The 15,455-nt window shown below is 36.4% G+C and overlaps 1 protein-coding gene across 39 annotated transcripts in view; it reads left to right on the plus strand.

Moving 5' to 3' along the window:
* Nucleotides 1–15,455, plus strand: part of RBMS3 (RNA binding motif single stranded interacting protein 3) — a 1,216,467-nt gene that overhangs the window by 684,425 nt on the left and 516,587 nt on the right. For all 39 annotated transcript variants that reach the window (XM_078354431.1, XM_078354435.1, XM_078354437.1 and 36 more), the window contains one exon: nucleotides 835–893. In XM_078354431.1, coding sequence (XP_078210557.1) covers nucleotides 835–893 — 59 coding nt within the window. The remainder of the gene's footprint in view (nucleotides 1–834; nucleotides 894–15,455) is intronic.

The raw sequence follows: 15,455 nt of genomic DNA on the forward strand, positions 1-15,455 counted from the left end.
AGCTAACATTTAATGAACACTTACTCTGTTGCAGCCACTGTCCTTAGCATGTTAGGTAAACCCATTTTACTTTCACAAGGACCCTGTAAAGAAGACAAGATTATCCTAATCTTATATACTTACAAAAATATTTATATCATTACAAATATAAATAATTCATTACAATTAAGTAAATATATTTATAACATTATAATAACAGTATAGATGATCAAATGACGCAAAGAGCACATACTACTTACTTAGCCAACCAGATATATGCAAACTAAATTAGAATCTGAGCCATGGTGGTTTGGTGCCCCAGTATATTCTTTTAACTACTATATTACCTTGCTCCTGGAGCCTAATTTAGTGGACTCCCGAAGACATGAAGGTTAATTGAACCAGGAGATTTGATATATTTAGTTTCTCATTTTTACAGATGAAGAAATTGTGTATTAGTGAAGTTGGGTGAAACTGTATACAGTTACAACACAGGGTGAGAGTCAAGGCTGGACGCAGACCCCGTTCAGTCTAGCACCTAGGTCCATGCTTTCTTCCATGGATCTGCAGGGTGCAGGTTACTATGATCACAATCACATGTGATCCTCTTTTGGTTGCCTGTGACAGCCTGAAAAGTTTATTTTGGGAGCTCAACCCTTTGCTTACATAGAGAAGAACATTCCTAAGTTACAAAGAACTGGTGAAAGGAAATCACCCAGGTGTGAAATGGGAATTCAGAGCTTGTTTCCTTAGTTTATCCATGCTCAATTGTTTGTGCCCCAGTGTTCATTAGGGTGTTTTGAGTGTCTTCACTGGATTATAATAACATGGATTTTTTTTCTGTCTCTCTTTCAGGTATGGAAAAATTGTATCTACAAAGGCAATTCTTGACAAAAACACAAATCAGTGCAAAGGTATGTGTAAGCGCTCTGTACCCTGAAATCTTGCCTCTGCTATCTGATTAATGGCTCTTCCACTGTAGAAGTCCAGGTACCAGCTGCACAATGATCATAATGCATGGTATATGGCAAACCTCTTTAATGATGGCCAATGTTTGATAAGTTGTATTTCTAGTAACATTGCTCATTAATTTTTTTCGTTAACAAACAAAATGAAAATCCCAAATCAGAACAAGTATGAAATTGCTTCAGCATGAAACTACATTACCTCCTAACAACTTTGGGGTATCCAATTTGAATGATCATCAGTGATGCAAATTGATTTCCTATATAAAAATGAGGAACTCTGGGGAAAACTTCCCCATGCAAAACGCATTTTAATTTCTCTGTTCTTTAAAGCTTTAGCAACATTGGTTGACTAGGAATAAATTTACTGATGGGCCTATTGTATTAAGCTTCAGCTATAAGCATCTCACGGAATTTCAGAGTTGGCATCTTATTAAGACAGGCTTTTTGTTTTCCTGGAAATACTTCTGAAGTCATTTGACTATATCTGTGGCTCATGTTTCTTCATGTCTGGGATTTCTATATTCTTTTAAAAGTTGCATTAAATTAATTGTGAAATCGGTATGGTCGCTCTGGCATGACTCAGTTCTGACTGGAAAATTGGAATGCTTCTTGTAACATGTGTTGTTTGTTGTTTTTTGTTCCTTTAATCCAGTCTTTGTTGTAACACTGAAATCAAGAAGCATAACAGAGCCAAGTTCATTCTAAACACTGAACCTATTTCCCGTACAAATATAATGTGCACAAGTTTTACGAAAGAGCACTCAGAAACTCCTATATATGTATCTCCTCACCTACTTGCGTAATGGTAGCCAGATTCAATTCAACAGTTAAAAAAATAAAAACATTCCAGGACATCTGTAAACTGAGAAATGAACTACATATTACAAGACGAAGAATGATATGTCATGATTTCTTCCACCTCATAGTTTCAAGTCCTAGTTGAAGAGATACCAAGAAACTAATTCTAATATCCTTGTTAGGATTACTGTATCACCCTAATATAGGTGAGGGTGTAACAGAGGTATCAAAAACAGAATTACCCACAAACTACCGCTGGAGGAGAATGCAGAGATTTCTTTTTGGGAAATGAAGTTTATAAAGTTAGATAGAATGGGTGAGCTTGGGACAGGTGGATGTTTAAGAGAAATAATTTCAGAATGTAACTGAGTAGGCCCATGTAGCTGTAATAAAAAAAAATGTACCATTGAGAACAGAAAGAAGAATGGAGTTAACATTTTGTAGGCTTTTAAATGATATCCTGGATATTTTAAATTTTTAATTCTGTATGCAACATAGATCTCTTAATAGTTTTTGAGCAAACAAAATATGATTCTACAAGGGTTTAGTAAAGGTATTTCAGCAAAGGTGCATGAAATTGAATTGTAAAGTGAGAGAGTGGAAGCAAAAAAAATGTGGGTTTTAATGCCATAGTACCAGAGGGAAATTAGAAAAAACATTAATTATTATTATTAGCATAATAGAAAGGGGTTCTCCATAAAAGCTTTTAAACATGGCTAATGTCTGTAAAGGTGAAAAAGAGGAATGTATGATACAAAGCCTGCATGTTGAGTCTTCTGATTGGGAAAGATTCCTGTGCCACTTGCTGAGGCAAAAAGTCCAGAAGCAGTAGTAGTAGGTTTTGGGGAGAAGGTATTAGACATACTGAGTTGGAGTCTCTGGCATGGCGACCGTGTGGGAGATGTCAAAGAGGAAACTGTAATAAAGCCCAGGGCTACAGATGCTGGCTGGAGTCAAAGGGGAAGATAAGATCACCAAGGAATAACGTGTGGAAGAGGAAATGGAGTGGAGAGCAGTGGGGTGGGCAGCTGAGAACTTGGAGAACATATATGAAGAAAGCTGGGCCATGACCAAGGGATGTTCTGTCACTCTTGGCCTGTGGGGAGCATGTGGGATGTTAGAAGCATTAGAATGCTAATTCTGTTGCTACTAGATCTGCCCAACCCATTTACAAAGTCTTGGGTCAGGCAGTTAATAATAGTGATCAAACACCAATCAGAAGCACAAATACTGCATGCTGAGGATAAGCAAGGCAGTGGGAGGCTTGCATAGATAAGCAGCACCTGGAAACCTCAACAGATTCTATTACATGGCCAGTAACTGGAGTGGTCAATATGAAAAGATCCTTCCCTATGCAAAATTGTGCTTAGTCATGCAGATATCTGTTGTCACAGTATAATACTGAAGACCACGGAAGTGTAAATTGCCAACATGCAAAAACTGAACTCTACTATAATTGCGAAGGTTTGAAGAATAAGGGATGTAACTGAAAATGGGTGGTCAGGGTCTCCCTAAGCGAATTATACAGTGGAAGTGTGGGTGCTTATCTGGATAAATTATACTGTGGGTATCCTGACCTCAACTCCTAACGTCCCTATCCACACTTTTCTGCAACAACTTATTTGGTTTTCTGTCTGTGGAGAGATTCCTAAAATCAATGGAAATAGGACCTGTGTACCATAGAAGACTTATCTCTAAAGTGGGATATGTGAAGGGTGATACAAGAGTGTTTATTGGAGATACTAGAAGGAAATATTAGAATTTGTATCTCTGTTTTTATATCAACTTTTTATGAATATCGTATATTAATATAATCTTAAAAATAGATATATTTTTAATAAATATGAAAATATTGGATACGCTGCTTCAAAGTACTTTTCTCTCTAGTGATATGAATACTGAGCTCACCAATGAATATGAAAGAAGAAAAGGAGTAAGAGAAGGAACTAAAAAAGGAAAGAAGAGAGGGAGGGAGGAAAGAAGGGACTATGGAACCACCTAGGAAAATCACTTACAGAAATGCATCTGTAAGAAACTGAACAGCTGTTAGACCGTTTGCCCTGAGGGTAATATGAAGAAGGCAAAGTGATCATGTGACCATTATATGCTTATAAAAGCTTCTTATGAAAACCTCCCGTTGCCTTCCTTATCCTCAGCATGTGGAGTCTGTGCTTAGGATTGTTGAATGAATCACAACCTTCATCAAGCGTATCATGGGATAGGTGCCCTGTAGGGCAGCAGTCATGATCAAAAATATACTATCACGTTCATGTTTTAGAAAAGTATTATTTTAATGATACACTCATATATATTAGAGTATTATTTTTCAAAAGATAGATCTTGACTTAGTTATGAGAAGATATGATTGATAGAAAATTGTGTCTAACTGTTCATGATGACCATGGGAACAAGTTGTGGAGGTTAGGAGAAAGATAGGAGGTCATGGAGGAGTTCACGGAGCTGATAAGAATGAGTATTGAAACAATCATCTAAATGTTTATTGGAATTGCCAAGAAATGAAGCAGGAGCAGTATAAGAAAAAGTGACTAATCCAAAAGGTATCTGTGGAGAAATCACGGGATGGGAAAAGATACTAGGGATCTGTAGACCATGATCAAAATGACGACTGGTTGGTAAGAACATTTGATGACGTGAAATTCTAAATGGGAGATTTTAGGTAGGGGAGAAACCATACTGAGAAAGGAGAAAAGGGGCTTACCGCTTACAGGTCCAATGGGAAGAGGGATGTGGGAGGGAAAAAAAACACAGAAACCTCAAATTTGGAGGGCTACAAGGGGAGTAGGGTCCTCAGGGTAAATTAGGTAGTGACGGGAAACATGCAAATCAAAGCAATTTGCAGTGGCAGTTCATAACCACTCAAGTAGCAAACGTTAGAACATGTCGGCCATTCAGTGCTGTTCACTCGGAAACTGTTCATCCATTCTTCATTGGTACCATGCTAAACTGGTACAGCCCATTTAAAGTCAGTATGGAAGCCGCAATAAAGCGCATACCGTTGAAACTAGTCTGTTGAAAATATTTATTCAAATATTTTATTTAAACACAATTTTAAAAATTATGTGTCTATGGACAACTCTGAGCACTCTCATTTTCCTTACTGGGAAAAAAATATAGGAAGCATCCAAATTCTAGATTATGGAGCATATACAACTGTTATGTAGCTGTTAAAATGGTAGTCATAAAGACTAGGCTATGCCAAGCCCTAGAAAAATGTTTACTATATGAAGTTAAATTAATATAAAAGGATATAAAATAATGTGTACACTGAATATGGAGCTATGTACATATTTGACAGTCAGGATCAGCATGGTTATGACTGTGGTGAGCCAGGCTGCCTGGTTTGAATACTACCCCATCACTTAGTAGCTGTGTGACCTGTGGTAGATTAGTCAACCGCACTGTGCCTTAGTTTCCCCATCTGTAAGATAATAACAGAACCTCACTCATAGGGTGTTGTGATGATTCACAAAGTTAATACATGCAAAATGTTTGATGATATCTCCTGTTACTTTTGTATAAAATACCAGCAATATCAAGCAATAGAAAAATGTTTGTTTTAAGGTAGTGGGATTGTGGGTGATATATTATTATTATCTTAACATTTCTCCAAATCTGTTCTGTTGTGTTTTGGGGCAAGAAAAAAAATACAGCTCTTGGAAAAATTAAGCTGGTTTCAATTATGTTTATATGATGGTCATTCTTTCTATGGAACCTGAGTAACTCATGACTCTATGTTTCTTCGATTTTGTAAAATAATGCCAGATGAAAATAGCAAAGAATTAGGAGAGAATGGCATGCTTTGCTTTTATATAACAGGCTTGAGTACTTCTTGAGAAGTTGAGTACTTCTTGACCATTGCTTTATTTAGGAAAGAATTTACAGGATGTGTGAGGTGGCTTTTCCAAAGAAAATCATGAAGAGCAGCATCAAGACTGTCATCATTAGAGAACACAAATTGGATTTGGTCTTCTCTGTGACACTTGGTTTTGAATCGTTCGCAACTTTGTCTCCAGGCACAGGGTATACAATTAAATCTAAGCATTATGAACTCAAGGATGTGTTTATTTTTATGTTTAAAGATATGATAGGAATTCGATTCTTCTTTAGCTGTTGCACCTACAGCATATTGAGTACAAGGTAGTCTCTACCAAGGTATGAGAAAGTCCATGAACTTGTCTCCTTAGAAATAAGAAGAAAAGGTATCGAAATTAACCTGATGTATTAAACCAACAGAATCAAATCCTATTTTAGCATTTAAAGGAAAAGCTTTTATTCTCTCCTGAATCCTACCCACACCCTGTAAGTTAGGGACAGTAGTCAGGCCTAGGTCAGCATCCTCATATCTTTATTTCAGAAGGGATTATCAGGAACTCTTTCCACATAACCTCTCCTTTTCAAGATTATTCTTTCTTGGGTGATGGCTGCATCAGCTTTCATTTCACATAATATGACAACATACAACGAATCAGTCACCATCAAGCCAAAATGACCAGAAATTGCAGAACAAAGAGAACAACAGCTCCAGATGGGGAGTAATGAAAAACAGACCACAGTTCATTCAGATATTTAAACACAAGGACTAAGGAAGAGCTGTTGTACAAGTCACAGAGATTTCACTGCGTTTTTGCTTGTTTGGTTTTGGTTTTCCCTGTGCATTTTCCTCCTGGATCAGTGTATTTGCTAGTTTAAAAAGTCAGGAAAAATTAAATGAAAGAAGCTATTGAAAACAAGGTGTAAATCTTAAATGAATTTACTTGTCCCTGCCTTCCTGCTTTTGAAGGTTGGCTTCCGTTTTCTCCCTGCACCTGCCAGCCTCACCACCATCATATTCCTGACAGGATGTATGTTTAGAGTAGAGGGAATGAGTAATGGATATTCATAGAAAGTTTCCATGCCTATTAACTATAGGATATGAGAGTAGATAGAGTGTGCCAAGCATACCAGCTCACTCCTGAGGGTTTGAAATACCCCTTTGCCTTTGTTGTCACAGGCTGGTTAAATTATATTTATGGAGCTTACATTACCTTTGACATTGCATTGAGCGCTTAAAATCAAAGTTGGAGACAAGTCCCCAGAAGTCCCGAAATCATCCATGAAGGATATCGTTCATTCTTTATTAAATCAAATCGGAAATTGTTATTTCTTCTATAAGAGAAATAATTCTGCATATGACACTTATTTTATAGAGGGTTTAGAGCTCATCTAGATTGTCTCAGAGAAGAGTGTGACTTTGTTACTGGACTGAATCCATTTAGCAGTTCTACATCATAATCATGTATTTCTAGGTGAATAAGTATTAGGCCATATGCTTGGATGACTTAGGAATTCATCAGTTGTATTTTACCTTCTCCTTTATGCACTGACAGGGAATATTTATACATGTGAGGGAAGTACAGATTTTTTTTTTTTTTTGAGACAGAGTCTCCCTCTGTCCCCCAGGCTGGAGTGCAATGGCACAATCTTGGTTCACTGCAACCTCCACCTCTGCCAAAGATTCTCCTGCCTCAGCCTCCCGAGTAGCTGGGATTACAGGTGCAAGCCACCAAGCCCGATTATTATTATTATTATTTTGTATTTTTAGTAGAGATGGGGTTTTGCCATGTGGGCCAGGCTGGTTGAACTAACCTCAGGTGATACACCCACCTTGGCCTCCCAAAGTGCTGGGATTACAGACATGAGCCACTGTGCCCGCCTGGAAGTACAGAGTTCTGTGTTGAACCCCCTGAACTTGGAGGGAAGGTGGAATATTATATTTTGTTATATGTTTTGGTAGAGTCATTACAGGATATGAAGTATCCCTTACCTGCAGATCAGTTTTAACAAGTGACACTGACATGCACTCGTGGTGAAATTTGTAAGTGGAACTATTTAACTCTGCTAAATAATAAACCTTCCCTGGCCTGGTCTACATGGAAATCAAGCAAGTAAAGGAAGAAACCAATACCATGGAAAGCCTCTGTTCTAGTACCTTTATGTTCTGAAAGCAGTGCAAACTAAAATAAATGTTCTGTGAAATTTATGAGTGTGAGGGATTACATTTTGAGAAGAATAAGCACCTCCACCAGGTGGGCTCACAGTCTATTGAGCAAGAAGCTCATGAGAAGCAAAATGGCTTGAAAAACACATTTATTTAATTTTCATATAATGGGATTAGCTTCCCCCCATCCAAAAAAAAAAAAAAAAAAGAGAAAAGACAAAAAACAGTTGTATTTTAAATTATATTTCTCTTCGGAATATGAAGTGTGTGTTATTTCCCTAACCTTTTTTGTGTGTATGTATGTGTGTGAATTTTACTCTGATCTATTCTGGTCTTAAGTTTACCACTAGTCACAGGTCATCAATATATAAACTTAAGTGTTGGCTTTATTTGATCTTGATATTGGCGTTTGTTTTCATTTTGGAAAAGGTTAGCTTATATAGGAACTTTGGAACCTTCATTAGTGCATCAGGTTTACTCAGAATTGCTCAGAATTGTCCTGTAGGTACCATCTCCATATCATTTTTATCCCGGCCTCTTTTAAGAATATACCAGTTTTTATTGTCTTACGGCAAAGTTTGGAAAGAAAACCCACTTTGATGGTAAATGGTCTTTATTTGTTATCTACAACTCAACTAGACCAAAGGGAACCCTTCTTCCAAAAATTATCTTACTAAACTTAGTATTTCCAATATCAGGATACTAAATATTAAATATGTTATTATTTTGTGTTAACTTTGAGAAGTCTTCAACATAAATGTAAAAATAGGTATTTATGCTTTGGAAGTCATACTGCTACATGTTTTTCAGCAGTGTTTTATGGCCATGTATGTACTCAGCATTTGCTTATAATCAGTTAATATACATATTAGAGCAAAATAAAATTATCCCAAAACATGACATATAACATGCAGCATTGCTGTTTTAAACATCAATTTGTATTCAACAGCATTGAGTACTGTAACCTACCTCCCTCATGCTCTTGCACATGCAGAAATGAAACTTTACTTTTATTGGGAAATCATTTTAAAAATAATTGTTGAGGAATATAAAATGGCTTCAAAATAAGATGATAGAGTTACATTACTTTCACCTATAAACTGACTGTTACTTTTTCTAATCTACGTTATCTAACTAAACAGAAACTCTGTCATCCAGGTATGCTAGTTGTTTCCTTGCCCCTGTCTTCCACTTTCCTGTTATTAGAATTTGACTCATGTCGATAAGCATAAAATGCTCTCTCTTCCTCCCTCTAAGAGTCTATGTCTATTATTGCTTCCAAAAGTCACCTCAAAACGTCCTGCAAGAATCTACTCATCCTATCTAAATGCCTTTGCAAAGCGACCTCCTTTGGGCACCATCTCGGAGCGATACCCCATCTCTCATGCTTTTATGATTAGCTTGTTTCCTTCCTCTAGATCATAAACTCCCTGGGACCCAGATGGGACTTATTGCCAGAGTATCAAGGAGGCAGGACAGTTCTGAGTAGTCACTTAGATCTCAGTACTTTACCTTTGTGTCTGAGACCCTTTGATGTTACATCAATGAAAAGCACCAGCTTGGCCAGGTGTGTGTTCATACCTGGCCTATGCAAACACCAAGCGTACCAAAGACATACAGATGCATGTTTCCCAGAATTCTCTAAAAGTATTCATTCTTAACTCAGGGTATTTATTTTGTTAATGTGGAGGTACACATTTTACTGGTTTAAAGATTTTTTTGTTCATTAATGATTTTATTAATATATGGCAAATTATATATACTAGTGTATATTTAAAATGATATATAAAATATAATGTGTAATGCATACATATGAAATATATGTGTGCATTCAGTTCATTAAAATTTATATAAACTTGTAATAATATGTAAATAAATAACCTTTCTTTTTTGTGTGTGTGACAGAGTCTCACTCTGTTGCCTGGGCTGGAGTTCAATGGTGTGATCTCTGCTCACTGCAACCTCCATCTCCTGGGTTTGAGCGATTCTTTTGCCTCAGCCTCCCGAGTAGCTGGGATTACAGGTATGCACCACCAAAGCTGGATAATTTTTGCATTTTTAGTAGAGATGGGGTTTCACTCTGTTGGCCAGGCTGGTCTCGATCTCCTGACCTCATGATCTGCCCACCTCAGCCTCCCAAAGTGCTGGCATTACCAGTATGAGCCACTGCACTTGGTCACAAATGAACTTTCAAATATAAAAAAGACACAGTTTTTTCAAAAAGTTTCCAGTCCTACACCAAGAAATCCTTTAAGTTATAATCTAAGTTTTCTTGGGCAAGTCACATAGCATCTCTGAACATCTGTTTTCCAACTGTCAAGTGAGGTTATCTACACCTATAATGCAAAGGTATTCTCAGAACTACATGGAAACATGTTTGTTATATGCCTCACACGTACATCAGGCAAATGCTTCTATAGTCTTGGACTTGGATTTCTTCTAGGAACCATCTTGTTTAGAGCTCCTATGTATCTTATATAATTTAATGCCACCCTGAGTAAATTTTAAGTGTAAGAAAATGTGTGTTTTATGAATTGACAAGTGTTTACTGAGATGAGCTTTTTTAAGAGCAAAAAGTGTAAGTACTTAAAGGATGTCTCTTTCATACCTTTTAGTGTTGGCTATATGATAGCCCTGGGGATTTTTTAGGGCCTGTAAACCTTATATGTTTTAGATAAAGCACATTTTGTCACAGTGACAGGTGATGGAGTTGTATAGGTTCTGGGGGGAAAAAGCCTTTTTGTTCACTCCTTTGCTGTGCTGTTCAATCTGTAATACTGTTTTACAAGTTTAAAACTAAAAAGGAAGAAAAGGCCTAAAGATTCTTAACTCCTTCGAATCTAAGGAGTAAAAGATTAGATTCTAAGTATGGTAACTATGCTATGGTGAAAGCGTCTAACTTTTTTAAACCATGGTAAAAGCATCTAAGTTTAAAGCATGGTGAATCATTTGCTTTGATCCTAGCCATTGTTCTTATTAACTTATTGGTTAATCATTTTGATACTAAATAGCTATCCTTTTTCCTTCCCTTTGGTAAAGAAAGGAGAACTCTGGGGAAAAGAAAAAGAAATGAAAAAGAAAAACTTAGGTACATAACTGAAAAACAAACAAAACCCCTTCAAAAACCTAAATTGAGTTTGAAAGATGAACACACCATTTGTTATGTTTCTTCAAAGGACTATAACTGAGCCCAAATGCTTGTTTATCTATAAAATATTGGCAATATAAGTATTCTAATATGATCATTTTAGGAACAGATATGATTTTCTCCCTGAGTTGTAGAATAAGAGGAAATTACAAGGTTTTCATTTAATTTCTACTCCTCTTAAGAAAAAGGCAGTTCATTTTTTCTGCTAGGCATACAGATAGACCTGTTGGTCATTCATCTGACATCAGCCGTGAATTAGAAGAAACCCGTATTTATGAAGTAAATTTGGAACACTTTTTCTATGCCACTTTTAAAGACATAATTTCTTTCGATAAACAACAGGAAGCATAAGTTGTAGATATCATGGCCGTTCACATTCTCAGGGCTGGTGCACAGTACAGAGAGCAGGAACTCTGCACATAGTTCATTGTAATTAATGAAACATATGATTTTAGGGAAGCAGCTGTCAAAAAACACACTGGACCTTGGGCTTAAGGCTGATGAAAAAATAACCATTTTGAGATATACTGAATGAAATCACATGGTGAAATTCCATGGGAAATATAAAGCACCTTGTAATTTCTGTCTTTGGGATGCTTGCTACAATTGATAAACCAAAAACTGTAGCTTTTAGTGAGTAAGAAGAATTTTTTTCGCAAAAAAAATTATATAAGGTAGAATTTGTAGGCTCATTAAAAAAATAGTATTAAGAAACTGTGGCTTAAAATTTTCTTGGTTTTTCCATATATTTTTTGAATGACAAGAGTTTCAAGGTCAGAAAATTCCCAATGTCACATGTAAGATATAAAAAAATTATTGGTAATACTGTATATTTTTATAGGGAAGCGGATGATAAAAGTGAGAATGATTTGACAAGAGGAAAACTTAACAAGTCAAAGATTCTCATATAAAATGTAGAAATTGTTTCAATCTACCTCAATTTCTGGCCATTATTTTGAACCAAATAAGAATAACTCCAAGTAAAATATGAATAGATATAATTTTATTATATATAATATTAATTTATTTGTATATTTATTATACATATATAGTCATGTGTTACATAACGATGTTTTGGTCATTGACAAGACTCATATATGACAGTCGTCCCATAGAATTATTATACCATATTTTTATTGTACCTTTTCTGTGTTTAGATATACAAATACTTCTCATTGTGTTGCCATTGCCTACAGTCAGTATTGCAACATGTAGTACAGGTTTGTAGCCTAGGAGTAATATGCCATATCACGTAGCCTAGGTGTATAGTAGGCTGTACTATCTACATTTCTGTAAGTATACTCTGTGATGCTTGTACAATGATGAAATCACATAAGGATGCATTTCTCAGAATGTATTCCCATTGTTAAGTGATGCATGACTGTATATAATTACATGTGTAGGTCAGTACATGTGTGTGTGTGTGTGTGTGTAGTGACAAAACATTTATTGAGGTATTTTTATTCAAAGAGAGTTTAAAAATTGCTATATAAAGATTTACCTAAAGGTTAGTTTTAGTTAAATAAAATGTTAAAAGGAATCTTGAAATGAAATCCCCATAGTTCATTGTAATTAAGCATCTGCTATGTTACATAAACCAAAAAGGCCTGGGGAAGTTGTTCTGCCTTAGGTAGTTGTCAGGTTCTTTGTGGTTGTCTGCTGTTGTGAGAAATAATCTAAGATAGGTAATAATGAATTAAAACTGCGTATACAATTATCTAATAAAAGCTTGTTCAAGCATTGATAATATGTGTATATGTTTGAAATCTCCATAAATGTTTAACATGTCCACTTCGTATGTGCCACATATTATATCTTATTAATATGGACTATTAATACAACTGAGTACATTCGGTTATGGTGTCTAGTTCAGCCAATATTTCCACTCTCTGTGTCCTTCAAAAGTTACTAGAGCCAACCCTTTGTCTCTGTTTATTGTTGCAGAAATTTTTTTTTTTTAAAGAGAAAAAGAAGGGGAAAAAAAGAAAAAGAGGGAAAAAGGAATATTACTTCATTCCTAAAATGGGTTTCAATAATGGCCGATCAATATTTTGAGTGTTGAAAGTGGTTAATGCATATTTTATGTGTTTAAAATGGAGACCTCTATTGTGTTTATTTGTTCTGGCTCTGAGTTCAAGTCCTGGATATCGTTATCAATTTGTTGTCTCGTTGAATCTAAATCTCATTATGTGTCTTATGTATCTGGGTGTTAAGATCTCTTATTGTTACATTAATCCTTTTACCCTTGCATCCTTGTAGCTTTGAAATCTATTTTATTAAGTGTCAGATTTGCAACTCCTGCTTTTTATTTATTTACTTTTGCTCTCCATTTGGTTGGTGAGTTTTTTTCCCTCCCCTTGTTTTGAGTCTTTGTATATCTTTAGATATATCGTTAGATTTTGTGGATAATGCATATTTTGTGTGTTTAAAATGGAGAGCTCTATTGAGTTTATTTGTTCTGGATCTTAGTTCCAGTCCCGGATATCGTTATCAATTTTCTGTCTCATTGAATCTAAATCTCATTATGGGTCTTATGTATCTGGGTGTTAAGATCTCTTATTATCACATTAATCCTTTTACCCTTGTATCCTTGTAGTTTTGAAATCTATTTTGTCAAATGTGAAAATTGCAACTCCTGCTTTTTATTTATTTATTTTTGCTCTCCATTTGGTTGGTACGTTTTTTTTTTTTTTTTCCAACCCTTTATTTTGAGTCTATGTATATCTTTGGATATACCGTTAGATTTTGTCTGTATCTTTTGATTAGGAGATTTGGTCGATTTAAATTTAGGGTTGCTGCCATTTGATATTAACTGGCTATTTTGCCCTTTTGTTGATAAAAATTCTTCTTTATGTTAATGCTCTTTACTTTTTGGTGTATTTTTAGAAAGGGTCATACTGGTTGTTCCTTTCTGTGTATAATGCTTCTTTTAGAAGTTCTTGTAAAGCAGGCCTGGTGGTAATAAAATCTCTGAGTACTTGCTTGTTCCTAAAAGATTTTATTTTTCCTTCAAATGTAAAGCTTAAATTGGCAGGATATGAAATTCTGGGCTGAAAGTTCTGTTGATTAAGTATATTGAATATTGGCCCCCACTCTCTTCTAGCTTGTAGGGTTTCCATTGAGAGATCTGCTGTAAGCCTAATAGGCTTACCTTTATGGGTAACTTGATCTTTCTCTCTGGCTGCCCTTAATATTTTCTCCTTCATTTCGATCTTGGTGAATCTAATGATATGTGCCTTGGGGTTGGTCTTCTTAAGGAATATCTTTGTGGTGTTCTCTGTATTGCCTGGGGTTGAATAGTGTCCTGCTTTGCTAAATTAGGAAAATTTTCCTGGATAATGTCCTGGAGAGTATTTTCCAGCTTGAATTCATTCTCTCCATCACATTCAGGTACACCAATCAAGCGTATATTCTTTTCACATAGTCCCATATTGCTTGGAGACTTTGCTCATTCCTTTTTATCCTTTTTTCTCTATTCTTGTCTTGTCGTTTTGTTTCATTAAGTTGGTCTTCGACCTCTGATACCCTTTCTTCTGCTTGATCCGTTCGGCTGTTTAAGCTTGTACATATTTCACTAAGTTCTCGTGTTGTATTTTTCAACTCCATAAGTTCATTTGTATTCCTCTCTATATTGTCTATTCTTTTCAACATTTCATCTAACCTTTTTTCCAAGTTCTTAGTTTCTTTACATCGGGTTAGAACAAGTTCCTTTAACTCCCAGAAGTTTCTTATCATCCACCTTTTAAAGCCTACTTCAGATAATGGAACACAGTCCTTTTCCATCAGGGCTTGTTCCGTTACTGATGAGTCCTTTTCCATCAGGGCTTGTTCGGTTGCTGATGAGTCCTTTTCCATCAGGGCTTGTTCCGTTGCTGATGGGTTCTGATTTTGAGTATACTCGGCCTTCTTAGGCTGTTTTTTTCCCTTCATTGTAGATGAACCGCCTTTCTAGTTAGGTTTCTGAGTCGACGTCCGACTTATTGATTCCCAGTGCTGGGATCCGAGCAACCCACTGTGGCAGCCTAAATAGCAGCGATAAGACTGATGGTGCCCTTCTGCCCGGGAATCTCTGGTCTGGCTTCCCTCTTGAGTCCGCAACAAGCGGCTCTGACTTCCCGGAGCTCCAAACTCCGGTCAGTAGGGGAAGCAGTCCCGTTGGCTCTGCGTGAAGAGCTGCTGCGCCGAGATGCCGGCAAACCCGCTGCGGCGGCCACAAGAGTCACACTGGCGACCCGTGGGGCTCCTCCACTGGGAATCGGCTAATCGGTGAGTGACGAAAATTAGTCTAAAGATGTGGTGTCGTCTCGTTCTCTGAGCTTTCACTGGGAGCTACAATCCTGAGCTGTTAGTGGTCGGCCATCTTGGATCGATCTCCTGTTGCAGAAATTTTTAAACATTCATATAAAATATATCTTTCCAGATAAGATGGTTCCAGTTGACAAGTGATCTTCTGTAGACAATAGAAAGTCAGTATGGCACATAAATTCTTGAAAACATCCAACACTGTTGCAAACCAGAGGTTAATTTATTCGTTTTAGGAGGAAGACTCATGGTGCTTCTGTTA

This window comes from Callithrix jacchus, chromosome 17, assembly GCF_049354715.1.
Source record: "Callithrix jacchus isolate 240 chromosome 17, calJac240_pri, whole genome shotgun sequence".
Lineage (NCBI taxonomy): Eukaryota > Metazoa > Chordata > Mammalia > Primates > Cebidae > Callithrix > Callithrix jacchus.